Source organism: Ornithorhynchus anatinus, chromosome 6 (assembly GCF_004115215.2).
Source record: "Ornithorhynchus anatinus isolate Pmale09 chromosome 6, mOrnAna1.pri.v4, whole genome shotgun sequence".
Lineage (NCBI taxonomy): Eukaryota > Metazoa > Chordata > Mammalia > Monotremata > Ornithorhynchidae > Ornithorhynchus > Ornithorhynchus anatinus.
The window spans coordinates 20,047,958-20,074,909 of record NC_041733.1 but is presented as its reverse complement, the minus strand read 5'-3'; the positions used below and the strand labels follow the sequence as shown (position 1 = coordinate 20,074,909).

General features: G+C 50.8%; 1 protein-coding gene across 3 annotated transcripts; it reads left to right on the top strand.

The window, feature by feature from the left end:
• Positions 1-7,022: 7,022 nt before the first annotated feature.
• Positions 7,023-26,950, top strand: DUSP9 (dual specificity phosphatase 9). Of its 3 annotated transcripts, none has more exons than XM_029067802.2 (5): positions 7,023-7,125; positions 7,547-7,618; positions 17,959-20,763; positions 21,943-22,392; positions 25,508-26,950. In XM_029067802.2, the coding sequence occupies exons 3-5, from the start codon at positions 20,376-20,378 to the stop codon at positions 25,834-25,836; spliced, it is 1,167 nt and encodes a 388-aa protein (XP_028923635.1). In that variant the 5' UTR covers positions 7,023-7,125; positions 7,547-7,618; positions 17,959-20,375; the 3' UTR covers positions 25,837-26,950. The 3 variants fall into 3 exon arrangements, 2 of the variants coding, with proteins under 2 accessions (XP_028923635.1, XP_028923636.1); XR_003760523.2 differs by lacking the exon at positions 7,023-7,125 and having other exon boundaries at positions 7,239-7,618; positions 25,508-25,896; positions 26,349-26,950; XM_029067803.2 differs by lacking the exon at positions 7,547-7,618.
• Positions 26,951-26,952: the final 2 nt, after the last annotated feature.

Below are 26,952 nucleotides of genomic sequence, written 5' to 3'. Positions count from 1 at the left end.
CTCAGGGTACTTATCACACTTTTGTCCTTTCAACATCCCTGCAAGGTAGGGAAAGGCAGATATTATTAACCCCATTTCACAGATGAAGAACCTGCCCTCGGTCGCACAGCGGGCCAGTAGAGCCGCATGAGACTAGAATCCGGGTCCTCCACCTCCCAGGCCTGTGCTCATTCCACTCCACCCCTCTGACTAATAATAATAGTGACTGTGATATTTGCGAATCGGTTACTATGTGCCGAGCACTGTATTAAACACTGGGTTGATACCAGGCATCAAGTCTTCTTCCGCCCCACGGGGGACTCACTGAAAGGGAGACAGGTATTTCATCTCCATTTTACAGATGAGGAAACTGAAGCAAAGAGAAGTGAAGTGACTTGTCCAAGGTCACACAGCAGACAAGTGGCAGAGCTGGGATTAGAACGAGGTTCTCTGACTCCCAGGCCCGTGCTCACTCCACTGTGCCAAGCCATTTCTCCCGAGAGAAGCCCACCAGTGGGATTGGGGAGGAGTAATATGCAGGGAAGACACTAATGCTAGGAAAAGTCCAGGGAAAACGTGGACGAGGCAGACCAGCAGCTAGATGGGTAGAGACCATAACAACGATAACGGAAGAACCGTTAGAAAGTTTGCGGATTAGGGCAGAGGACAGGACGTTCTGGAGAAAATATATCCGTGGAGTCGCTATGAATCGGAAATGACTTGACGGCCCTTAATAATAATAATAATAATGATCTGGGATCAGGGAGTGGCACATCTCTTTGGGGGAAGTATTTAGGAATACACAGTTTCTGAATGTGAGCAAGTGGTTCAAGGGGAGGGTGATGAATGAACAAGCAACTTAGCGTTTCTTCCAGCACTTGTATGATCATGGGAGGAGATTACAAAGCAAACCACTTTCAGAAGAAAGATTAAACATTTTAAGGTCTGAGAAGCAAACATGGCCTGGGAGTCAGGGGACTTGGGTTCTAATCCCAATTCCACCACTAGTACGCTGTGTGATCTTGGGCAAGTCACTTCGCTTCTCTGGGCCTCAGTTACCTCATCTGTAAAATGGGGATTGAGACTGGGAGCCCCTCGTGGGACAGGGACTGGGTCCAACCCAATTTGCTTATGTCCACCCCAGCGCCTCGTACAGTGCCTGGCACATAGTTAAGCGCTTAACAAATACCATAATTTTTATTATTATTCTCTGAGCCTCAGCCACCTCATCTGTACAATGGGGGTTAAGACTGTGAGTCCCATTGGGAAAAGGACTGTGTCCAACCTGATTATCTCGTATTTGCTGCAATGCTTAGTACAGTGCCTAGCACATAGTAAGCACTTGACAAATGCCATTGAAAAAAAATGATTGAGGGTGGTCCCACAGAAACTCACTGCATGCGAAAGAACATAATCCCTAAAAAAGCTCGAGGAAACTATGAATGTTGTCCCTCAAGTCCCTCTTCCTCAGCAGTGCCCCATCAGTCAATCAATCTTTTAGTGATTGATATTTATTGAGCACTTACCCTGTACAGAACACTGTACTAAGTGCTTGGGAGAGTTGGTAGATGTGCTTCCTGCCCTCAAGGAGATGCCCTTCTAGCGGCATCGGCCCTCTCTCGCTGATTCAAGCGGACGAGAGAGTGAGGCCACAAGTTCCCGTTTCCACCTTGGAATCTCAGTATTTATTTTATGGTATTTGTTAAGTACTTATTACGTGTCAAGGCCTGATTTAAGCTCTGGGCTGGATACAAGTTTATCAGGTTGGACAGAGGCCTGTTCCACATGGGGCTCACTATCTAAGTAGGAGGGAATAGGATTCAATTCCCCTTTTACAGTTGAGGAAACAGAAGCACAGAGAAGTTAAGTAATTGCCCATGGTCACACAGCAAGTAATTGGCAGAGCCAGGATGAGAACCCAGGTCCTCTGACTCCCAGGCTCTGCTCTTTCCTTGCTCTTTCTAGAAACAGCGTGGCTTAGTGGAAAGAGCCCGGGCTTGGGAGTCAGAGGTTGTGGGTTCTAATTCTGACTCCCCCACTTGTGAGCTGTGTGACTTTGGGCAAGTCACTCAACTTCTCTGTGCCTCAGTTCTCTCATCTGTAAAATGGGGGTTAAGACTGTGAGCCCCATGTGGGACAACCTGCTTACCTTGCATCTACCCCAGCACTTAGAACAGGGCTTGGCACATAGTAAGCACTTAACACATATCATCATCATTATCATTATTATTATTTCCATTAGGCCATGCTGCTCCTCAGTATCAAGGGGAAAGGATGCATCTGCATCTAACCTCTTTTCAGTATGGGTTTACCCTTTCGGATTGTTCATGGGCCTGTGTGACCACCTGGCTGGATGATGATATTTTTATTTTTGTCCTAGCAAGATGGGGCTGGGTCAATCAGTCTGTCAATCATATTCATTGAGCCCTTACTGTGCGCAGAGCACTGTACTAAGGGCTTGAGAGAGTACAGTACAACAATAAACAGACACATTCCCTGCCCGCAATGACCTTAAAATCTAGAGGAGGAAACAGATATTAATATAAGTAAACATTAACGTCTGGTGAGGTCCAGGCCCATTCCGTTATCCAGAGACGGAACTAGAGCAGGGCCCGGAAATGGGAGCTGATGCGTGTTGTCACTTCCCAATTGTTTGGCTTTGATTTCCCCTCTGACCTCTACCCCGTCCTACTGCAAACTTGCTATTTCCCCGAGTAGCGGACCTGTCTGCCCCAAGCCTGGCCTGGCCAACACACGACATTCATTCAAGCTGGCTCTGACCAACCTGTATTCAACAATGAATCTATTGACATTGCAGCTCACTAGGGCATTTTGCATTTTCCCTATGCCCTGCCTAGACGGCTCTTTTCTCACCAATTCCTTCCTCTGAAATGAGACTCGGTTCTACTCTCTGCGTATCCTAGAGCATGGCCCCTGAACACCATTTTTTTTCTTCCCCGCAAATAGACATCATCCTTTGTCCCTGCCAAGTGTAAATGGAGCCACATCTGAACATGGCTTCAAGTTTAATTTCAGGGTCGAGTGCCTGACTTGAAAGCTTAAACCAAGTTCCCTTCTGCTGCTCCCGTGAGCTACTCAGGAGGAAACTTAAGGTTCCGTGGCTCTTGATAGATAGAAATGAATGAAAAATCGACATGACTTCTCCGGATTCTTTTGTCCAAGAACACAGCGACATCGGTCTATTCCCACGCTTACTGCTCTGTCACTTACCAGCTCTTGGGACTTTGAGCTCACCTCTTTGTGAAGAGGACCGGAAAAATTTCGAGGAATAAAGTGTCCTGGGGGAGAAGCAGCATGGCCCGGTGAAAAGAGCACAGGCCTGGAAGACAGAGGACCTGGGTTCTAATCCTAGCTCTGCCACTTGTCAGCTGGGTGACCTTGGGACTAAAGATGACCTCTGTTCCCTCACCTACAAATTGGGAAATCAAAACCTGTTTTCCCTCCTACTTAGACTGTAAGCTCCAGATGAGACCTGATTCTCTTGTATTCACCCCAGCACTTAATACACATAGTAAATGCTTAGCAAATACCACAGTCATTATTATTATTATTAGTGGACAGTGGAATATATTATGACTAGAAAAGTGAGTCAGTGGCTGAAGGGGACTCAAACTCAAAATGGCCCCAGTTCCTGGTCCAGTTCACTGGACTATTGGAAGTTCTGGGGAAGATTTTTCCAGGCAAACCTGTTGACTGACTGGTATCGATGCTTCTATGCGCCTGGCTCTGTTAGGCATTACACTCCACAAGATAAAAAGGCACAACCCCTCCCCACTAAGTGCTTCTCAACAAAAGTCAAAAAGCAGTAGGAACTCATGTGTAGGGAATGTCTTGGAGGCACAACTTTATGTTAACAAATCAAACTTCCACGGTCTACAATTCTCTTGGATTTCTTTCAGTCGATCAATAGTATTTATTGAGTGCTCATTATGTGCAGAGCATTGCACTAAACACTTGGGAGAGTATAATCCCGGCTCTGCTACTTGTCTGCTGTGTGATCTTGCGCAAGTCACCTAACTTCTCTGTGCCTCAGTTACCTCATCTGTAAAATGGGGATTAAGACCGTGAGCCTCATGTGGGACAACCTGATTACCCTGTATCTACCCCAGCGCTTAGAACAGTGCTCTGCACATAGTAAGCGCTTAACAAATACCAATTCAAAATACAACAGAGTTGGGGTGGACACTTTCCCTGCCAACAGTGAGCTTATAGTCTAGAGCGGGAGGTGGACATGAATATTATGGTTGTGTATAAAAGTGCGGTGGGACTTAGGTAAGGATGATTAAAGGGTACAAATCGAAATGTAAGGGTGAGGCAGAAGAAGAAATGAGGGCCTAGTCGGGGAAGGCATCTTGGAGGAGATGTGCCTTCAATAAGGCTTTGAAGATGGGGAGAATAATTGTCTGTAGGATATGAAGAGGGAGGGCGTTCCAGGCCAGAGGCAGGACGTGGGTGAGAGGTCGGCAGCGAGAGCGATGAGATCGAGGTACAGTGAATAGGTTGGCATTAGAGGAGGGAAGTGTGCAGGCTGGGTTGTCGTAGGAAACCATGGAAGTGACGTAGGAGGGGACAAGGTGATTTAGTTCTTTAAAGTCTTTGATAACGAATTTCTGTTTGATATGGAGGTGAATAGGCAACCACTGGAGGTCCTTCAGTGGGCAAACATGGACTGAACGTTTTTGTAGAAAAATGACCCGGGCAGCAGAGTGAAGTATGGACTGGTGTGAGGAGAGATGACTTGAATGTGCAAGTTCAGTGAGTAAGGAGGGGCCATCACATGGTAATTACTATTTGTTTGAGTGCCTTATTTAAAGAGAGATATAATATCCAGCAATCCAGTGGCTCTTCAAGAGGACCCCCTTGTACCAAGGCAATAGGAGGCCTCTCCTGTTCCGCCCTGGGACTTTAAAATTAAAAAAAGATGGCCTAACCACTCCCAGAGAGGCATGAGAATTCCCTCTGGTGTGAGATGGCAAACAGAAAGTTTGCCTTTTTAAAAAAATGGTATTCGTTTAGCACTTACTATGTGCCAAGCACGGTACTAAGCGCTGGGGACATGTTAATCAGTTTGGACTCAGTCCATGCCCCACATGGGGCTAACCATCTTAATCCCCATTTGACAGATGAGGTGGCTGCGGCACCGAGAAGTGAAATGACTTGATCAAGGTCATACAGCAGACAAGTGGTGGAGCCGGGATTAGAACCCAGGTCCTTCTGACCTCCTGGCCCGTGCTCTATCCACTGGGCCGTGGTGCTTTCTTCCCATATTCCGCCACTAACCACCCTCTTCCCCTTCTTACAGATAGCAACTGATGTCTGCCGAAGAGCCCAGGCTTTCTAAGAACAAGGTCTTTGAAAGGAGAATGGGGAGAGAAATTTCTCCAGAGACCAAGAGCAGTCTTATTCATATAAAAGTCCCAAATTATACTTGGGCTAAGGAGCTTTATTCTTTCTTTTAATATGGTGGTTGTGTTTCCAGGGAGATTGAGGGTTTTGCAAGGAAGTTTAGTTTACTGCGGTTTTTTTGTTGTTTAAACTTTTGTATGCGTGTTTATTCACTTGTAGAGTCAATTATTTATTAAATGCATTTTCCCCATTAAAGTGTAAGCTCTTTATGGCTAGGGAACATATCACTTCCCTGCTTTGTACTTCCTAAATATTTAGTACAGTGCATCGCACTCAATAAATACGGCTTCCACCACTTCTATAACTAGTTCTCTCACTCTGCAGTCTATTCTACATCCTAGAGCACGCATCATCTTTCTGGAACATCCCACATAGCACTTCTCAAAAACTTCCAGTGGCTACCTGCCATCCTCCTCCACATCAAGCAGAAAAATCTCCTTAATTTTGGCTTCGGGGTTCTCGCCCATACGTCTCCTCTCTCTTCATTTGTTCTTCCCAGCTCACCCTCTTTGCTCTTCCCAAACCCACCTTCTAATCACACTCCAAACCTCTTGCCGTTACCCCGGTCTGAACTCTCCTCATCTCCCAAATCCATCTGACCACAGCTCATCTATTTTCAGAGCTCTCTCCCTCTCAAAGAAAGGAAACTGCCCCCTCCAAAAGCCTTCCCAGATGAATTCACGCCTAAAACATTTTATTCCTAGCCTCATCTCTTATATACACAGATATATTTTAGTTACATATTTATCTGCATTTTTATTGCATATTTGGCTAGTTCATCCTCATAGATATCACTCTTCCTCCCGCTACCGCTCCCTTTATATTTTTTGTCAGTCCTCCCCATTAGATCGTAAACGCTTAGAGGGCCGTCAGCGTGTGTCCGGTTTCCGTTAAACTCTCCCAATTGCTTGGTGCACTGTTTTGCGCCCTTGTGCCCAATCAATACCCCTGCTGATGATGAATTCACGCTCGCCGTATTCACTCGCTCTCTCGCCTTCCCATCAAATGGTCCCAACGCTTTCATCCTCCTTCATTCGATCGTATTTATCGAGCGCTTACTGTGTGCAGAGCACTGTACCGAGCGCTTCAGTTTGGACGTTCACTCCACCCCCAACCCCAGCTTTTCCACCCCATCTCCTCAGAGCTGTCAAGGCCGGACAGGGGTCCGAGCTTCCAAATGGGCCCAGACTTGCTACCTCCTTGCCACCGACGGGAAGGAGCAGTTTCCCAGGGAAATGGATCTGGGAATGGAGGGCTCCTTCCCCAATTCCTTGGCAGCCCCTCCCAGCAGAGCCTTTCCATCAATGAGAAGCCAGCTGGGCGGGTCCCGGGCTGTATACAGCCACCACGTGGAGCTGGGGTGGGGATTGGCATGGGAAAGGCAGGGAGAAGGCAGCAGCAACGGCATTAAAAGTGTGCGCTTGCCAACCTGCAAGAGGGAGGGAGGGGAGTGGGTGGAGAAGAGCGGTCCAGATTTCTCCTTTTTCTCCAGCACCACAATTCCTTCCTCCTCTTTTCTCTGGGTGGTGATTTTATTTTTTTAAGGGTGGGGGGGGGGGAGAGGAGGGAAGGGAGAAAGGACAACAGGGGATAGGGTGCTTATTTTTTTTTTTTTTGGTTGGTGTCTTCCTGCTGCTTCTTGGATCCTAAATCCAGATTAAGCTCAGAGCTAGTGTGTTTCTATCTTTGGAAAGTTGCTTTGCAGCAAGGTGGAGAGAGGTGAGTAATTGGCGTCTCCTCCATCCCTTTTCTCTGCACCGAGCTTTGCAGATGTATCCACCTCCCCCTCCCTCCCCTGCCGCCCCCACCCCAGCAAAGCATCAGTCGTGTCCACCCCTCCTCTCCGCTTCCTCTCGGGGATAGACTGAACTGGGGAGATTTAAAGAGGAATCTGCTTCGGCACAAGAAGAGAGAGCGAGTGGATTGCATTCCTGCCGCTTGCATAATGCACACAAGCTGCAGCAGTTCCCTGGATCAATTGTCTGCCTTTTCATGGGGTAGACAACATCCTCTCAGGGGTTTGTTTTTTCTTCTTCCCTGCTTCAGGCGGGTTTCAGCCGTTATTGAATCAAAGATCCGAAGGTGCCGCTCAAAGCCTCCTTTAGGCACCCACTTTATGCGACTTTGGTTATTTTTAAAGGAATTCGTTCCAGCCACGGGCAAAGATGAAGGTACTTTGTGATGCAGCTGAATGGATTGGAAGTGCACTGGGGTAAGAAAATCAGCTGATGAAGTCCAGATAGACATTTCAATGGATGTAGCCTGCATGCGTGTACGGAGGGGGGAAAGCGGGGAAGAGGAAAGGATGACGAGACCCTTAGTAGGTGAATCCAGTATTTTATTTCAGAGCAAATGATGTCTTTCTCCTAAATCCACTAGCAAAGGCCCGGTGGAGGGCGGGAGGTTGGATGGGGAATCTGTGTTGGCGGAGGACCTAAATGATGTTAGCTTCCCTGCACAGTTGATCGGTCGAGTGGGAGAGCTGGGGTCTTCCCCGTCGTTAAGGTTGCAGAATTTTTCACTTAAGAAGCTCTTGCCGAAGGACTTGATGAGTGTGATTCCGTAGCGCGGTGGTGACCACCCAGGCCTGGCTTCTCTGAGCAGAGCCTTGGCCAGCGACCGTTATTTGGGGGGAGAGAAAAATGTGGCCTGGAAGTAAGTAGGGTGGGTCGGCAGGGGAAGGGAGGGCCGAACTGGAGAAGTGGGATATTTCTTCTTGCTTTGAGGGGCTAAATGAAGAGCCTGAACTTTACCACGACATCGCATTTCTCACAGTCACTGGTATTTGTTGAGCTCAGACTGTGTGCAGAGAGCTTGGGAGAGTACGGTTCAACAGGGTTGGTCCCCTAGGGAGATCATCTTTCAGCACTTTGCTCTGCCTTGCATGGTTCACTAGTGGGAAAACACTAGGGAAACCATGTGGCCTAATGGATAAAGCACGGGCCAGGAGGCCAGAGGACCTGGATTCTAATCCCAGCTCTGCCACTTGCCTGCTGTGTGACCTTGGGCAAGTCACTTAACTTCTCTGTGCCTCAGTTTCCTCAACTGAAGATTGGGGGTTGAATTCCAGTTCTCCCTCTTAGGTGACTGAGAGCCCTGTGTGGAACAGGGACTGTATCCAGCCTAACTTGTATCTACCCCAGCGTTTATCACATAGTAAGCGCCTAGCAAATCCCATTAAAAAAAAAAACCCAAGCACCAAAATGGGTATAAGATGTTTCTGAAGGAGAAACAGAGAGGATGAAATCATTGTACCTTTTCATTCATTAAACAGTATTTTTTAAGAGCCCATTGTGTGCAAAGTACTCCCCTAAACACTGAGAAAAAATTACACGCAGCGTGGCGCAGTGGAAAGAGCACGGGCTTTGGAGTCAGGGCTCATGAGTTCGAATCCCAGCTCTGCCACTTGTCAGCTGTGTGACTGTGGGCAAGTCACTTAACTTCTCTGTGCCTCAGTTCCCTCATCTGTAAAATGGGGATTAAGACTGTGAGCCCCACGTGGGACAACCTGATTCCCCTGTGTTTACCCCAGCGCTTAGAACAGTGCTCTGCACATAGTAAGCGCTTAACAAATACCAACATTATTATTATTACACGGATGAGAAATAGTCATGGTCCCTGTTGTAAAAGGACTCTCACAACCTAAGAATATAGGAGGGAAGGCCACTCGTCTGGTGCGTGACCTTGGGTAAGCCTCTTAACTTTTCCGTGCCTCAGTTACCGCACCTGTAAAATGGGGATGAAGATCGTGAGCCCCATGTGGGAAATGGACTTTTATCCAACCAGATTATCTTGAATCTACCCCAGTGTTTAGAACAGTGCCTGGCACATAATAAGGGCTAAACAGTTTCCATTAAAAAAAGGCACGAGACACTAACAGCATAAGAAGACAAGGACGGGTCAAAATAGGACAACAGAGCACAGTGGCTAAAGGAGTTCTTGAACATAAGTGTTAAGTAAATGCTTCAAAGTACAGCCAGTTCTGGTATTATTTAAGGTGGCACGGATAATCGAAATCCACAGGTCATCCCAAAACCCCGTTAGTTTTAGCAATTCTTTTCCACCTCTTCTCCCTCCAAACTTTTTTGAGGCTTGCCAGCGAGAGCAGCAAAATCAAGTGATTTAGCTTGCACCTCCTTTCCCCAGCCCTACTCCCCCCACACACATACACACATACCTCTCCTCCGGCGGAGGTGCTGAAAGGCAAGGACATGGTCCAGGAGGGCAAATTAGGAAAGAGGGATAAAAGAAAGGCCGGGCTGATAAATTCCCTGAACAATCCAACAGCTCCAGCCCGGACAATAAACATGAAAGTAAACAAATGGTAATTTTTTTTAAGGAAAGGAGGGAAAAACAGGAAGTCCAGTCCATGTCGGGAAGCGGGTCACAGTTTTAAATAATCTGAAGACCCTTTTTTAAAAGAAAAGATATTCTGACCATAGAATATTTTGGGCCCGCTAAAGCAGGGTTGTCTGGGAGCAATCTTTAGTATTAGCTTTCGAGCACAACTATAGCCAGAGGAGGAGAATCTAAATTTTTCCAAGAGAAGAAAAGTAGTTCATTTGGTTGCATTTGCTGTACTGCTTAAACCATCATGCCTAAACTTAAGCCATCGCCCGAGGCAGTTACCATCTGTATTGTCTTTTGTTATGGGTTGAAGGAGGATTCCCTGTAGTAAACCAAAGCAGAAAGCATCGCGGTCCTGCTAATGGACAGTGGACCAGGTGACTCTTCATTTTCCAAGGGAAAAACTGGGTTAGTGGGGTTGTGCGTCGAATGATAGGAAGCGCTCTGAACTGAGAATCAGAGATGTCGATTTCTAGTTCCAGTTCTGCCCCTGGCCTTGAGCAAATAAGTGTCTGAGCTCCCAACCCCCCCGGGGTGTCAGTTTCCCCACCTGCGAAATGGATTGAGTAATCCCCTCCTTACAAAACAGGGATCTATGAAAGCGATTTGGGATCTTAGCAAATGCTGTATTCTGTAATCAGAAAGCTGAATATCGTCAAGGTGTCTAAATTCAGGTGTCAAGCGGGGCCAATGGGTAGAGCATGGGCCTGGGAGTCAGAAGGTCCTGGGTTCTAATCTTTGGGGCACCACTTTTCTGCTGTGTGACTTTAGTAAAATCACTAAACTTCTCTGAGCCTCCGTTCCCTCGTCTGTAAAATGAGAATTAAGAATGTGAGCCTTATGTGGCACAGTGAGCCTATGTGGCACGGGGTCTGGGTCCAACCCGATTATCTCGTATCTACATGAAAGATAAGGAAATGGCCCAAGGAGGCAAATTAGGAATGAGGAAGAAAGGAAGGGCCGGCCTAATGAGTTCTCTGAACAATCAAACAACTCCAGGCAGGACAATAAACATGAAAGTAAACAAATGGCAAATTTTAAAGGAAAGGAGGGAAAAACAGGAAGCCCAGCATGGCGTGGCGGCCTGGGAGTCAGAAGGTCATGGGTTCTAATCCCGCCTCCTCCACTTGTCTGCTTTATAATAATAATAATAATAATGTTGGTATTTGTTCAGCGCTTACTATGTGCCGAGCACTGTTCTAAGCGCTGGGGTTGCCCCACGTGGGGCTCACAATCTTCATCCCCATTTTACAGATGAGGGAACCGAGGCGCAGAGAAGTGAAGTGACTTGCCCACAGTCACACAGCTGACAAGTGGCAGAGCCGGAATTCGAACCCATGACCTCTGACTCCCAAGCCCAGGCTCTTTTCCACTGAGCCACGCTGCTTCCCTATGTGGCCCCGGGCAGGTCACTTAACGGCTCTGTGCCTCAGTTCCCTCATCTGTAAAATGAGGATTAAGACTGTGATCCCCACGCGGGACAGGAACTGTGTCCAACCCGATTTGCTTGTATCCACCCCACCGTTTAGTACAATGCCAGGCACATAGTAAGTGCTTAACAAATATCACAATTATCATTATTACTATCATTTTTGCACACCCCGGGTTCTGACCTAGTGAATAGAACATGGTTCTGGGAGTCAGAAGGACCTGAGTTCTAATCCTGGCTCTGCAACTTGCCTGCTTGTGACCTTGGGTGAGTCACTTCACTTCTCTGTGCCGCAGTTGCTTCACCTGTAAATTGGGGATTGAGACTGTGAGCGCCATGTGGGATGGGGACTGTATCCAACCCAATTACTTTGTATCTACCCCAGCGCTTAGTACAGTGCCTGGCACATAGCAAGCACTTAACAAATACCACAATTATTATTATTCAATCTTCCACCGCTAAGTTTTCCCAACTTTGGAAATAAAGGGGGGAATTGAGTTTTTTTATTTGTTTTAAATTATGGAATTGTAGGCCTTACTCTGTGTCAAGCACTGTTCTAAACGCTGAGATTAAGTTAATCAGGTTGGACCCAGACCCTGGCCCACATGGGGCCCAGAGTCTAAGTAGGAGGAAGAACAGGTATTGATTCTCCAGGGATTGAATCCCCATTCTTACAGTTGGGGAAATTGAGGCATTTAGAAGTGATTTGCCCAAGATCACAGAGCAGACCAGTAGCAGGGCTAGGATTAGAACCCAGGTCCTCCGATTCCCAGTGCCATGCTTCTTCCACTAGGCGACGATGCTTCTCAATATTTAAGGCAGTCTTAGTGGGAAAGAACTAGGGGGAGTTACGTGCAGTTATGTAACTCCTTCTGGCCCTTATTCCCTTCATTTTTCTTACAAATAATCCTCCTTCCCAATACCCACTGAGAGCTTCAGAGTTTCCTCCAGTTGGAGGAAACAGACCTTCAAGTTGAGTGAGACTTGTCCAAGGGCTGCGGAAATCTAATCGGCAGTGGATTTTGTGCTACGAGATCTCAGATGCCCAGATCATATCCCTTCATCCTTTCCGGGAAGTGCCACATGGCTAATGTAAGCGCCCGGTCATGTCCAACCTGTGAAGAGCGTACGTGGGGAGACTACTTGAAAGATCGTACTATGGCTGCCTGCTGTTCCAACTGATCAACTAATTGATCTGTAAAGAAATGGAAGTTCCCGTGGAATGGAATTCATTCTTGCATTCAGTTGTATTTATTGAGCGCTTATTGTGTGCAGAACACTCTACTAAGCGCTTGGGAGAGTACAGTACATTGGAATACCAATGAAGAGTATGGGGAAGCAGCATTGCCTAGTGGGAAGTGTCTGTTATATCAGAATATATCTGTTATGTTGTTATATTGTATTCTCCCAAGTTCTTAGTACAGTAAGCACTTGACAAATATGACTGACTGGCTGACTGAAAGTCCACGGGCCTGGCAACTAGATGACCTGGGTTTTAATCCTATTTTGGCCACTTAAATGCTATGTGACTTTGGGCAAGTCGCTTAACTTCCAGAGTTCCAGCGTGGCTCAGTGGAAAGAGCACGGGCTTTGGAGTCAAGGCTCATGAGTTCGAATCCCAGCTCTGCCACTTGTCGGCTGTGTGACTCTGGGCAAGTCACTTAAGTTCTCTGTGCCTCAGTTCCCTCATCTGTAAAATGGGGATTAAGACTGTGAGCCCCACGTGGGACAACCTGATTCCCCTATGTCTACCCCAGCGCTTAGAACAGTGCTCTGCACATAGTAAGCGCTTAACAAATACCAACATTATTATTATTAACTTCACTGTGCCTCAGTTTCCTCACTTGTAAAATGGAGATTCAATACCTGTTCTCCCTCCTACTTAGACTAAAAGCCCCACGGGGGACCTAATTATCTTGTATCTACCCCAGTGCTCAGTACAGTGCTTAGCAGATTCTAAGTGCTGACAAATAGGTTTTAAAAAAAATGATTGTGAATTCAATCCTGTCCCTCCCTTCAGATAATTTGATTTTAAGGCTTTCATGCCAAGAGAAAGCTTAGAAAACAAGAATGTTTTCTGATAAGGCCTTTTTCATTTTGTCTGACATTGGTAATTCATTAATGAGAGTAATTAGCAAACCTCATCATTGACCTTTTAGTAGTACTGAGAGCCTGAGTCTCCTTGGCTACAGATTTCCATCCGCTTGGGGCTTTTCCCCTGTTTATTTAAAAGGTTTTTATCCTCTCCTCTCTGTCACCTCCTCCGTCCCCCAAAATAAGTGCTGAGACTCCTTCTCCCCCTATTTCTTCCCACGCACACCCACACAGCTTCTCACACAAAGTGCTGGGAAATCACCGTCGTGCCTTTATCATGGTGAAAATTGTACCCACCATTACTGGTTCATGCCGAGAAGCATACACACAGGCTGTCCCTAAGCTCACGATTTGATGAGTAAATTGTTCTACCAAACAGTCATCCTCCCAGGGTCTTGCCAAGGCTCCGAAGAGCCCGGGCCATTATTGAAAGACCTAGAGAGTCTGAAGCCCAGCCTGGTGATGACGTGGCCAGTTTTTGTGGAGGTTTTATGGAAGTTAAGGGGTTGCTCACTATCCCTCAGGCTCCCAAAGCAGAGTGGTACTCCAAGGCTGATCAATCAATCAATTGTGTTTACTGTGTGCAGAGCACCATACTGAGCACTTATCAATGATAATAATAATGATGCTGGTATTTGTTAAGCACTCACTTTGTGCCAAGCGCTGGGATGGATACAAACAAATCGAGTTGGACGCAGTCCCTGTCCCAGTCCCTTTTACAGATGAGGTAACTGAGGCACAGAGAAGTGACTTGTCCATTATCACACAGCAGACAAGTGGCAGAGCTGGGATTAGAACCCAAGACCTTCTGACTCCCAGGCCTGTGCGCTATCCACTACCCCACGCTACTTCTCTTCACTTGGGAGAGTACGGTATAACAGAGTTGGTAGACACGTTCCCTGTCCGCAAGGAGCATAAAGTCTAGCCAGGGTGGGGGGGAACAGACATTAATATAAATAAATAAATTATGGATATGTGCTTAACTGCTGTGGGGTTGAGGGTAGGGTGAATAAAGGGAGCATGGGCTGATCTTGGGCAGGAAGGTGGGGACCCTCTATTTTATTACCTCTCTCAAAATTCTGGTTCCAAGTTCCTGAACTAGGAAGAAAAGGTTGATTTTTAGATTTCTATCAATGATATATATTGACTAAGTGCTCAATAAATACCACTGATGATTGAGCGCTTACGGTGAGCATGACGAGCTTGGGAGAGTACAAGAGAGTGTATAGACACGATCCTTGCCCTTAAGGGGTTTGTGGACTAGTGGGGGAGGCAGGCATTAAAGTCAATTACACTTAGGGGAGGCCGAAGAGTAGAAGGATATGGAAATAAGTGCTGAGAGGCTGGGGGTGGGTTATCAAAGTGCCTCAGGGTTACAGACCCAAGGGAGAGGGAGCAGAGTGGGAGAAATGAGGGGTTAGTCAGGGAAGGCCTGTCTCCATTCCGTATCAGTGTGATGACTCCAGAATTTAACTTGAATGTGGAGGTGTCAGCTGAGAATTTTACCTGGGCTTGGGTTGCCGATTCAGATTGAGTCAGTCAGTCGTATTCTTTGAACCCAATGGAGAAGTCAGTGCCGCTTTTCCAGAGATCAAAAGGGTTCTTCGAAAAGGGTCAGGCCACTAGGCAGGACAGCAAGGGTGACCCGAGGGCTGGTGGGAAGGGGTGAGGGAGAAATGGCTCAATTAATTGTGTTTTCTGAGTCACTTTACTTGATAGTGGGGCCAGAGCAGACTGGAGCTGGACCTGCCCGTCTCTTCTCCAGGAGGATTGGTCAAGTCCTCAAAGTGAGCAGAGCGCCTTGGGAGTATGGGAAGGCTATAAAGAGAGTCTGGGACTTGTTGACCACTGAACTCTCACCAGACTAAGCATGGCCCCAGGACCAGGGTTTTGGAGATTATCATCGTAGTATTTATTTGGTCCTTACTCTGTGCCACCGCACTATTTGAAGCCCTGGGGTAGATAGAGGATAATCTGGAACACAGTCCCTTTCCGAGCTCTTCTAATGGAGAGGAAGATGAGGTTTTTAATCTCTATTTTATAGAGGAGGAAACCAAGGCCCAGAGAATAATAATAATATTAGTGGTATTTTTAAGAGCTTACTGAGTGCCTGGGTAGATACGAGATAATTGGGTCAGACACAGTCCCTGTCCCACAAAGGGCTCACAATCTTACAGAGCCCTCAGTTACCTCAATCTTAAAATCTTACATTTTACAGATGAGGTAACTGAGGCATAGAGAAATTGCGACTTGTCCCAGGTCACACAGCAGACAAGTGGGGGAGCTGGGATTAGAACCCAGGTCCTTCTGACCTCCAGGCCTGTTCTCTATCCAACAGGCCATGCTGACTTGCCCAAGATCACACATCGGCAAGTGGCAGAGCCGAGATTAGAACCCAGGGCCTCTGACTCCCAGGCCCATGATCTTTCCACTAGGGCCCACCTCCGACCTCTAGACCCTTACTTAGGCTGCCCAGAAGAGGGACTGGAGCAGCAGCCTCCACAGGAGATGCCCGACTGCAGAGGGGTTAGAACTCCCTTCCATGCTCCCTCAGCCCTCTTCCCCACCCCTAAGCCTGGAGGACAGAAAAGGGAGACCCACTCATCCCCTTGGGGTTCCTTGTTCTAAATTACTGAGGAGAGAGAAACGTTTAGACCGGTGCCATTCAAAACACAGAAGCAAGTCAACTGCCTTCAACAATGAAAAATGCTCAAGATTCACAGCCTAAGGAGAAACAAAATATCCAAGGGGGTCTTTTCATTCGTTCATTCAATCGTATTTACTGAGCACTTACTGGGTGCAAGCACTGTACTAAGCGCTTGGGAGAGTATAATACAACAATAAACAGACACATTCCCTGCCCACAATGGGTTTATGGTCACCACTGAAGGCAGTTGCTAAAAATAATAATAATAATAACGGTGATATTTGTTAAGCCTTATTCTGCCCCAAGCACTGTACAAGACCCTGGGGTAGATGAATCAATTAATTAAACAATGAGCGCTAACTGTATGCCGAGCACTGTGTTGAGCACTTGGGAGAGTCAAGTACCACAGAGTTGATAGACCTGTTCCCTGCCCACATGAGCTTACAGTCTGGGGGGAGACACATTAATATAAATAAGAAATTTATAGATATGTACACTAGTGCTGAGGGTGGGGAAAATACCAAATGCTTGAAAGGGACAGATCCAAATACAAAGGTGACACAGAAAGAGAGGGAGCTAGGAGAAAGTGGGCTTAATCGGGGAAGGCCTCTTATACAAGATAATCATTCATTGATTCAATAGTATTTATTGAGCGCTTACTATGTGCAGAGCACTGTACTAAGCACTTGGAATGTTCAATTTGGCAACAGATAGAGACAATCCCTGCCCAATGCCGGGCTCACAGTCTAAACGGGGGAGACAGACAGCAAAGCAAAACAGAACAAAACAAAACAACGTCATCAAGATAAATAGAATCAAGGAGATTTACACCTCATTAACAAAATAGGGTAATAAATAGTATATACAAATGAGCACAGTGCTGAGGGGAAGGAGGAAGAGCAGAGGGTTGGGGGGAGGGGAGGAGAGGGGGAGCAGAGGGAAAGGGGGGGCTCAGTCTGGGAAGGCCTCCTGGAGGAGGTGGGCTCTCAGTAGGGCTTTGAAGAGAGGAAGAGAGTCAGTTTGGCGGATGTGAGGAGGGAGGGCATTCCAGGACACGGTGGGACGTGGGCCAGGGGTTCGACGGCAAACCGGACATAGTTCCTGTCCCACACAGGGCTCACATTGTAAGAGGGAGGGAGAATCGGTATCTTGTCCCCATTTCACAGATATAGAAACTGAGGTATCGATCAATCCATGGTATTTAGCACTTACTGGGTTCAGAGCACTCTATTAAGCGCTTGAGGCATGGAGGCGTAGAGAAGTGAAGTGACTTACCAAGGTCGTAGAACAGGCAAGGCCAGGATTAGAACCCCAGTCTCTGGACTCCTAATCCTGGGCTCTTTCCACTAGGCCACGCTGCTCCGGTCAGGGCCAGTGTTCGCTTGAAAAATCAAATGACCGTAGTAGTGGTGGGCCAACTGGACTGGAAACCCAAGACTGAGAGAGTGGATGCTGGGCACAGAAGGCAAAGTGCCCAGCTGAGGTGCATGTGGGAGAGGGGAGGGAGTCAGGTCAGCTCCCGGGGTGCTGGGTCTGAGACTGTGTCTAGGCGGTTTGGCCTGTGGATTGGGCAGGTGGTGGGAGCTGGCCCAGCTCCAGCTCATGCCCAGCTTCAATATCCAATGCCCCTCCAGATCTGCAGCATAAGACGTTGGCTTTTCGTTTTCCCCCTTACTCCTCTCTCTCCTCCTCGCCCCCCTCTTTCTCCTCCTCCTCGTCCCCTCCTCCTCATCCCCCTCCTCCTCCTCCTCCTCCTCATCCTCCTCTTCTTCCTCCTCCTCCTTCTGTCCATGTCCAAAGGAAATGGCCTGTCAGCAGCAGCGGGGCTGGTTCAGGGCTTCAGGATGGAAGGTGGCTGGCCAGCTGCCAGGAAGTGGGAGGAACCCTCTCCCCCCTCCACACACACACATACACACGCACACACACACCCCCGCCGCCCCTGCTTCCCCATCGGTTTCGGAATTTGGTCGGCGCTTGCGCCGCCTCCGGTCTCATTTCCCAGCTTGGAGCTGACCCCGTCTGCTTCTCCTGACAGGTCTCCTCTCCGCTTCCCAGGCCCGAAGCCTCAAGCGGCGGTGACCCAGGCCCGCCCCGCTCTCAGCCCTCTGGCCCCGTGCCCTCCAGCGGCGTGTGGCGGTGGCCCCTCTGGCTCGGCCGTTGGCACTGGGCTCCCAGGGGACATCGGCGCAGGACTTTAGCCCCAGCCATCCGGCTCAGCTGGCGTCTCCGCACCTCCCCACCCCGCACACGCGCTCCCCCACGGCACCTCTGGATTCCCCCCGCCGCCCGGGACCACTCGCCTTCTCACCTGGATGACTTCTTGCCAACAGCTGGGGACTCAGAGACCACCTCCTTTTCCACTTGAATTCCGGCTCCACCTTTCCAGTGGCTTCGGATAGCCAGCGTCTCTGCCGGGGACCCACTGGGGGTGGGAGGGATGTGCTCAAAATAACCTTAAGGGGAAGGAAGGAGAAAGAAGAGCCAGAAGTGGGTGACAGCAGCCTACCCGTCCGCCTGTCCATCTCTCTCTCTCTCTCTCTCTGTCTTCCCCGTCCCCTTCCCCACCTTCCGCAGATCCGCCATCGGAAATCTGGAGGCCTCCAAGCTCAGATTGCTGCTGAGGGTGGGGTCGCCACAGGCAGAACCTTCGCCCCATTTCGGGGGTGTTTTCCCCGCAGGCCGAGTGACTGACCCGGGACCGGCCGAGGGCGTTTGAAAAGGAAGTGATTCTGTTTTATTTTCTTCCCCTTCTTGTAGTACGAAGGAACTCGGTCCGCCGTGTAAGCAGGTATTTTCTTGGAAGTTTTCCGAGTCAGATCGCGAGGCCATTCTCTTCTCTTTTTCTTTGCGTTGAGGGGAACGAAAGGTTGGGCAAAATTGGCATCAAACACCCCGGGGCCTGGCCAGCTCTGACTGGGACCTCGGACCCGCAGAGAATCCACATGTGCCGAGGACCCAGTACAACCAGCTGAAACCGCCCTACAGGTGCCCACACGGCTGAGCCCGTGGGGGTAGATAAAGCCCCCCGGGGACATGCCCTTTTGTGCCAAAAGTGGGACCCGGTTACTCCTGCCTTAAATTTTTGCTCTCGGGACCACCGCCGGGGGAATCACCAGGAAAAGGGGACTTGCCCGGAGCCTGGGCGGCTCCCTCCTGGGGCCTGGCAGACGGAGAGGCGCCCCGCCACAGCGCCAAGGGAGAGGAAGGGGCGGAGAAGAGGGGTGTGCTCTCCGGGTCAGCGGAGGCCGAGGGCATTTGAATCCCAGTTTGTGGTGGGGACCTCGAGAACTGAGGGGGTGAGCCCATCTCCTGAGTTTCCTGGGGTCTCCACCCACCCCTCTCCCCCCCCCAGCCACCGTGATTTATTTAACCGTGGCCCCTTCGGAGGAGATAGCAGGAGGCCGTCAACCTTTGAGTCGGTGGCTCAGCGGCCTTCCAGCTCTCCCTCCCCCTCCTCGTCTCCGTTTTGGTGTTCTGGCTCTTGGCTGGCGGGAGGGGTGGGGAAGTGGCTGGCAGGGTCGGGGAGGGGAGGCAGGACCGAACTCTACAGGGAGAGACTGGGGCATTTCCTGCTATCGCCACCTTGGTGCCTTGCTGGGCGTCTGGAGCTTGTGGAGTCCCGCCGCCTCGTCGTGTCGGGGAGGGAAGCGGGGCAGGGGCGGGGGAGTCGAGGCCAGGTCCTAAGCTAGCGCGCCTTCCCCGGGATGCAGAGCAAAAGCTGAGGACTCCCAGCAGGCAAGGGGGTGGCGACGGGGTTGGGGGGACTCTTCCTTCCAAGGCCTGGAGACCCTCCAGCCTATCCGCCAAGCGTTGCGGGGACTCTGAAGGCCGGGGTTCCGCTGAGTTGGTTTTCTGAGGCGTTGAGGGACAGAAGGCCAAGGAGCCTATTCCCTTGGGGAGTCCTTCTTCCTTTGGAAAAAAACAGGAGTTCTCATTTTCAAATGGAAGTTCATTTTCCTCATTTGCTCCTCTGAGCTTTGACCCCGGCTTTTACTTGCTTCAGCCCCTCCCGGAAGTCTGAGAGTAGGCTAGGGTTGGGGGAGGAAGAGGAGGGGAAATCCAAAGAAAACAGCCGACCCCCAGTCTCCCGGGACACTCCGGGAGGGAGGCGGGGAACGGGGAGGGGGAAAGCCCTGGCAGGACCGGGTCCTCCCTCAGGCCCCGCCTGACGACAGCTCCCGGCTGCCTGGCGGGCAGACCAACCGACAGACCATCTCAGGCCACAGATCGCCTCTCGGCTGGCGGGAAAGAGGCACCGCTGGCTGGTGCTGGAACTGGATTGGCTGCTAACCTGTTCATTTCCTAAGCTATTTCTCTCCCACTTGCTTTCTGCCTCCTCTCCCCCTCCCCGCTTTCCTCCATCCCCACCCGCCCCCTGGTCCCCCGAGCCCCGTGGGTCCCCCGGGGCCTGGCCTCTGCCCGAATCCTGGGCGCCGCAGGGACCGGTGAGTGATGGAGGCCTTGGGCAAGTCGTCCTTGTGGCTGCAAGGGGAGCTGGCCTCGCCTGAGCCCCGCCTGCACCTCCTGGACTGCCGCAGCCGCGAGCTCTACGACTCGTCTCACGTGGAGGGGGCGCTTAGCGTGACCCTGCCGGCCCTGCTGCTCCGGCGGCTGCGCAAGGGCAACCTCTCGGCCCGCTCCCTCCTCCCGGGCTCGCCCCGGCGCCAGCGGCAGCCGCCGTCCCCGCCACCTCAGGCCGGGGCCTGCGGGAGCCCCATCCTGCTGTACGACGAGGGCACCGCCCCCCTGCCTCGTCCCGGCGAGGAGGCCACGGACTCGGTGCTAGGCACCCTGCTGCAGAAGCTGCGGGAGGAAGGCTACCTGGCTTACTACCTACAGGGTAGGTCCTGGGGGGAGCATGGACCTTGCTCGTTGGCGGGCCTCATGGGCCAGGCCATCGGACCTTGGGCCGGGGCGCCGGGCCGGGATCCGGAACACCAGGCTGGGAGCCTGGGCGGGATGTTCTGGAAACCGGCTGGGATTTTCTCTCTGGAGGGTGGGGTGACTCCTGGTACCCTAGAGAAGGTCAGTCAGTCAATCATATTTATAGAGCACTGTAATAAATACTTGGGAGAGTATAATGTAGTAAAGGTGTTACAGTTGATCCCTACCTCAGAGAAGCTTGTAGTTTAGTGGGGGAGGCAAACATTAAAGTAAATTCCAGAGAGGGGAAGCAGTAGGCCTCAGACAGAGCCCAGATCTTACCACATGTCTCTCATCACCGAGGCTGGGCAGAAGGCTGCACCGTAACAAGTGGGTCCAGTGTTCCTCCAAGCCACTAAAAAACAAGTTTAGCTTAAAATCAGGAGGGCCCAACAACTTCCAATGTCCTCAATTTGTTTTCACCCAATCTTGTAAAAGGGCCAAGGTCCCTTCAGGGCCCAGTGACAGCTCCATGACTGATTCTCTTTCCCGTTCATCATCGATTCACCAGGCAAAAAAAGGGAGCTCCATCCCAGGCCTGGAGTCAGCACCCTCTCACCCTTTGATTGTATAGACAGGGCACACCATAAATGAGTTGGGGAAGGGAGGAGAGGGTTGTCCTTTGGTTAGAAGACAGTGTGGCCGATGGGGAGGTTGTATCCACCTAACCATCTCGCCAAGAGTCCGAGCTTCACTGCGGAAACCCTCTCGCACACGTGCACCCTCCCCCCGTGGCTGCCCCAGGCCTAGAAAGAGGATTCATCCTTGTGGGGGAAGGGGAAGGAGAGATGGGAAAAGTTGGAGAGGGAAGGGGGCAGAATTCCAGCCAAGATCCCAGGGATATGAGCACCTGGAGAAAGGATGAGGAATTTTTCCCAGACGCCTTTTCCCTCTCCCTCTTAAGGGGTGGTCACAAAGGAGGCAGGTGGCTGGAGGTGGAGGGGCTTCGATGGCGGGGGTACCATGCACAGAAGGGGCCTTGCTCGGTGCCACCGGGCCTTTGCTGTTTGCCAGTCTCCCGGGGATTGGGTCCTTTAGGTGTAGTTAGCGAGTGTGCCCCAGATCCTGCTCACCACCTCTCCCCATCTCCCCATAGGTGGCTTCAGCAAATTCCAGGCTGAATGCCCTCATCTCTGCGAAACCAATCTGGATGCGCCCTGTGCCAGCCACTCCCCTCTGCTGCCCCCTGCCCCCGTGGTGGGGCTGGGCGGCCTGTGCATCGGCTCCGACTGTTCGGATGTGGAATCTGACCCCGACCGGGACCCCCTGAGCTGCGGGGCAGAGTCGGAAGGGGCCAGCCCCCCGCATGGCCAGCCCCCGTCCTTCCCGGTGCAGATCCTCCCGCACTTGTACCTGGGGAGCGCCCGGGATTCGGCAAACATGGACACTCTCGCCAAGCTGGGCATCCGCTACATCCTCAACGTCACCCCCAACCTGCCCAACCTCTTTGAGAAGGACGGGGACTTTCACTACAAGCAGATCCCCATTTCTGACCACTGGAGCCAGAACCTCTCCCAGTTCTTCCCAGAAGCCATCGAGTTCATCGGTGAGTGGGCTTGTTCTGGCAGCCCACCCCTTCTTCGGAGGGGAGCCCCGCCTCCCCGACGACCTTCTTGGCCTCCTGCCCCTGTCGCCTCCTGCCCCGGTTTGTCCCTTCTTTCCTCCTGCCTCCCCTTGGAAGACTTCAGCGGCAGCTGGAGTTACATCCTGCCTAGTTACGACTGAAGCAGTTTCCTCACTTCCTGGGAAGACAAAGGAAAGAATATTTGCCTCCCCACGTACCCTGCTGCATCCGGAGGCCGAGTCCCAGGGCGCCCCGGGCAGTGTGCCTGGGACTCTCGTGCTCCCGTGCCCATCAGGGGATGGGGGAGGGGGCTGAGTCTGCTCTAGGAGCGTCCGCTTTAAGTCCCCGAAACAAATCCAAAGTCTCGGGGTGGCCTTGGGCTGAACCAGGGATCCTCGGCCCCGGCCGTGGGAAGCCGCAGGTCTTTGTCTGCGTGACCAGCCGGAGCTGGGCCCCGGGGCTGGGCCGTGGGTAAGGAGGCAGACTGCTGCTCCCTCGCCAAGTTCTATGCCTTGTCAGACTTTTCCTCACTCCCAGTTAATCAATCAACTGTATTGAGCACTTCCTGTGTGCAGAGCATTGTACTAAACGCTTGGGAGAGTATAGCACAATGGAAGCAGCATGGTGTAGTGGATAGAGTATGTGCCTGGGAGTCAGAAGGTCATGGATTCTTATCCCAACTCCGCCTCTTGTCTGCTGTGTGACCTTGGGCAAGCCACTTCATTTCTTTGGGCCTCAGTTACCTCATCTGTAAAATGGGAATTGAGATTGTGAATCCCACGTGGGACAGGGACTATGTCCAACCCAATTTGCTTGTATCCACCCCAGTGCTTAGTATAGTGCCTAGCACACAGTAAGCGCTTAACAAATCCATTATTATTACTATTATTATAACAGACACATTCCCTGCCCATAAAGAGTTTACAGTCTCTTCCTAGTGCCTATTTCCAAAGGACACTATTTTTAGTGGAAGTGGAACCCCAGATCCCTCTGCCCTGGTATTTGCTAAGTGTCTATTATGTGCCAGGCACTGTTCTAAGCACTGGGGTAGATGCAAGGTAATCAGGCTGGACACAGTCAGCTGTCCCACAAAGTGTTCACAGTCTTAATCTTTACAGCAGACAAGTGTTTTACAGATTAGGTACAGATTAACTGAGGCACAGAAAAGTTAAATGACATGCCTAAGATCACACAGCAGACAAGTGGCAGAGCCAAGATTCAAATCCAAGTCGTTAATAATGATAATGATGTTGGTATTTGTTAAGCGCTTACTATGTGCCGAACACTGTTCTAAGCGCTGGGGTAGATACTGAGTAATCAGGTCATCCCACGAGAGGCTCACAGTCTTAATCCCCATTTTACAGATGAGGTAACTGAGGCACTTAGAAGTTAAGTGACTTGCCCAAAGTCACACAGCTGACAGGTGGCGGAGTCGGGATTAGAACCCATCTTTCCACTGAGCCACGCTGCTTCTCGGTGACCTTTGTCTTCCCTATTTTCCTAATCTCTGATTGTGTCACTCCATCCAATCTCTCATGTCTTCCTTCTTTCTCCCCTACCTAATAATAATAATAATGTCGGTATTTGTTAAGCGCTTACTATGTGCAGAGCACTGTTCTAAGGGCTGGGGTAAATACAGGTTAATCAGGTCATCCCACGTGAGGCTCACAGTTAATCCCCATTTTACAGATGAGGTAACTGAGGCACAGAGAAGTTAAGTGACTAGCCCACAGTCACACAGCTGACAAGTGGCAGAGCTGGGATTTGAACCCATGACCTCTGACTCCCAAACCCGGGCTCTTTCCACTGAGCCAAGCTCCTTCACCAGACCTCTAGCTCCAAGACTTTCCCCTGAAGTAGGGAGAGGAAGTGGAGAAGGAGGAGGAGGAGCAGGAAGGGAAGGAGGAGGACAAGAAAAGTCCCACCTGGGAGGGGACTCTGAGTTGCTCTTCTGAGCCCTGGTCTACCCTGTAGCCTCCTTTCCTTGAGAAACTTAGCTCTGGAAAGATGTCCTCTTGCCCATCATCCTGGCCACCGTATTTGACTAAATGGCCACATGGAGGATGTGGGGCTTCTCTAGCCTGTGTCTTAATGCCTTGAGAAGCAGTGTAGCCTAGTGGAAGAGCATGGGCCTGGAAGTCAGATGATCTAGGTTCTAATTCCAGCTCCACTACTTACCTTCTGTGTGATCTTAGGCAAATCACTTAACTTCTCTGTGTCTCAGTTCCCTTGATTGCAAAATGAGGATTCAATACCTGTTTACCTCCTACTTAGACTACTTTCCCTCTTATATCTACTCCAGTGTTCAGTACATTACTTGACACATATCATCACTGGTATTTACTGGGCATTTGGTGCAGAGCACTGTACTAAGTTCTTAGGAGGGTACGATACAACAGAGTTGGCAGACACATTCTCTGCCCACAACAAGCTTACTTAGAAAGATCTTAACAAATATCACCATTATTAATTATTCCCGAAAGAAGCAGCATGGCCTAGTGGATAGAGAACGGGCCTGGGTTCTAATCTTGTCCCCTCCACTTGTCTGCTTGTGACCTTGGACATTTAACTTCTATGTGCTTCGGGTACCTCACTTGAAAAAATGGGGATTAAGACTGTGAGCCCTAGGTGGGACTTGGACTGTGTCCCACCCGATTAATTTGTACCTGGTCCATCACTTAGTACGGTGCTTTTCACATAGTAAACGCTTAAGAAATACCATAGGAAAAAAAGCAAAGAAATCAGATTGGGCCTAAGAGAATTCCGGTAGTGGGGAAGGTAAGCCTTCTGTTCATTTGGGATTGAACCTCACTAGGAGACCAAGGCTTCTGCCCCCGTGCTGAGTCCATTCTTTGCTCTCACAGTTTGAACAGAATAGGGAAAACCTTTGCAGACCGAGTGGCCACCAGGGATCCCTGAGGTCGCCGGCCTTCCCCTGCAGCACCAGTAGCCCCGAGTGGCCTTCGGCAAGTGGCCGCGCTAGCCCAAAATGCGGTAGGGTCGGGAGGGGGCAAGCCTGTCCGTCCAGCGCGGTCCGGTCTAATCCAGTCCGGTCCGCCTTCGGTTCAGCTGCTTCTCTCTGTCCCTGCCCCTGCAGATGAGGCCGTGTCCCAGAACTGCGGGGTCCTGGTGCACTGCCTGGCCGGCATCAGCCGCTCCGTCACCGTCACCGTCGCCTACCTCATGCAGAAGCTCCACCTCTCCCTCAACGACGCCTACGACCTGGTGAAGAGGAAGAAGTCCAACATCTCCCCCAACTTCAACTTCATGGGCCAGCTGCTGGATTTTGAGCAGAGCCTCAAGCTTGGGGGCAGCCGGGAAGAAAGCGGGGGGCCCGCCCCTTACGACAACCGCCGGCAGGCCGACCCGCCCTGCTTCTTCACAACCCCGACTAACGACAACGTCTTCGAGCTGGACCCCACGTAGCGGGAGCCGGGGACGGGGCGGACCCCCCCCGGGGCCTCCCCGGGGGGCTGTAGGCCACAGGTAGTGGTTCCCTTCTCCACCCTGGGGGGTTCCTGCTCATCACGCTTCCCTACGGAGCACTCCTTCTGTGTCGGACGCGGGGTCACTTGGTGGAAAAAGCCACCCCGAGCCCATGGGGAGGTGAGCTCCGAACCTTGGGTGTGAGGGGTGACGGCTGAGGTCCCGGGCATTTGGGGGTCCCCTGCCACTCCCACGATTATTTCAAGTGAATCAGCGGGAATAAGACAAGCCTGCGGGTCGGGAATCAGCGGTACCGCCCCTGGGCCTGGAGGGAGGGGGCACCGAGGCCCAGAAGGTACCAGGATGACCCAGGCCCAGTCGAGAACCTGCCTCTCTGAAATGTGCGAATAGTCAGCAGGACCATAGCAAGGACCGGGCTTCGCAACCTGCCACCCTCTGAGAATTGTTGTTGTTGTTGTTATTGTTGTCGTTGTTATTTTTAAACCTTTTAGAGGGGCCGTAGAGGTGAACGTTTTAAAACCACAACGGACTTACGGAACCCAGAGCCTCGGGCTCCACGAGCAGTTGAAGATCTCCGTGATGACTCAGGTTGTGACCTGCCTCTCCGGGGGAGCCGCTTCATGCTCCCCGCCTTCTCTGGAAACATTTGCACTACAGCCACCTCAGACAACAGCACGGCCCAATTAATAGGGTCCAGTCCAGGACTTAAACCAGACCCGTTCGCAGTGGGCCGGCTGCTCTAGGCCAGCTCCGCGACCCGCATCTCTAAGAGGGGTGGGGCCCTTTGGTTCTAGAGCCAGCCATCTTTCCAAAATTCACCTCGTAGAAATTCTGAAGCAGGTCTGGAACCTGCCCCTTGGAACTGAGCTGTATATCCTGCATCACCATACCTCATCTGTTGACTCGGACGCAACCGGAACAAGTCGGCCGCACCACCTGTTGGAGCGGACTGAGGGCCGGTCACTTCTGGCCCCAGGAGAACTTGTGGGAAGATTTCCGGAACCAGAGTGGAGAGGGCAGCAATCAATCAATCAGTGAAATAACAGCTCTGGACTTGACTTTGGGGTGGAAGGAAGAAGGGGAAAGAGGGAAGGG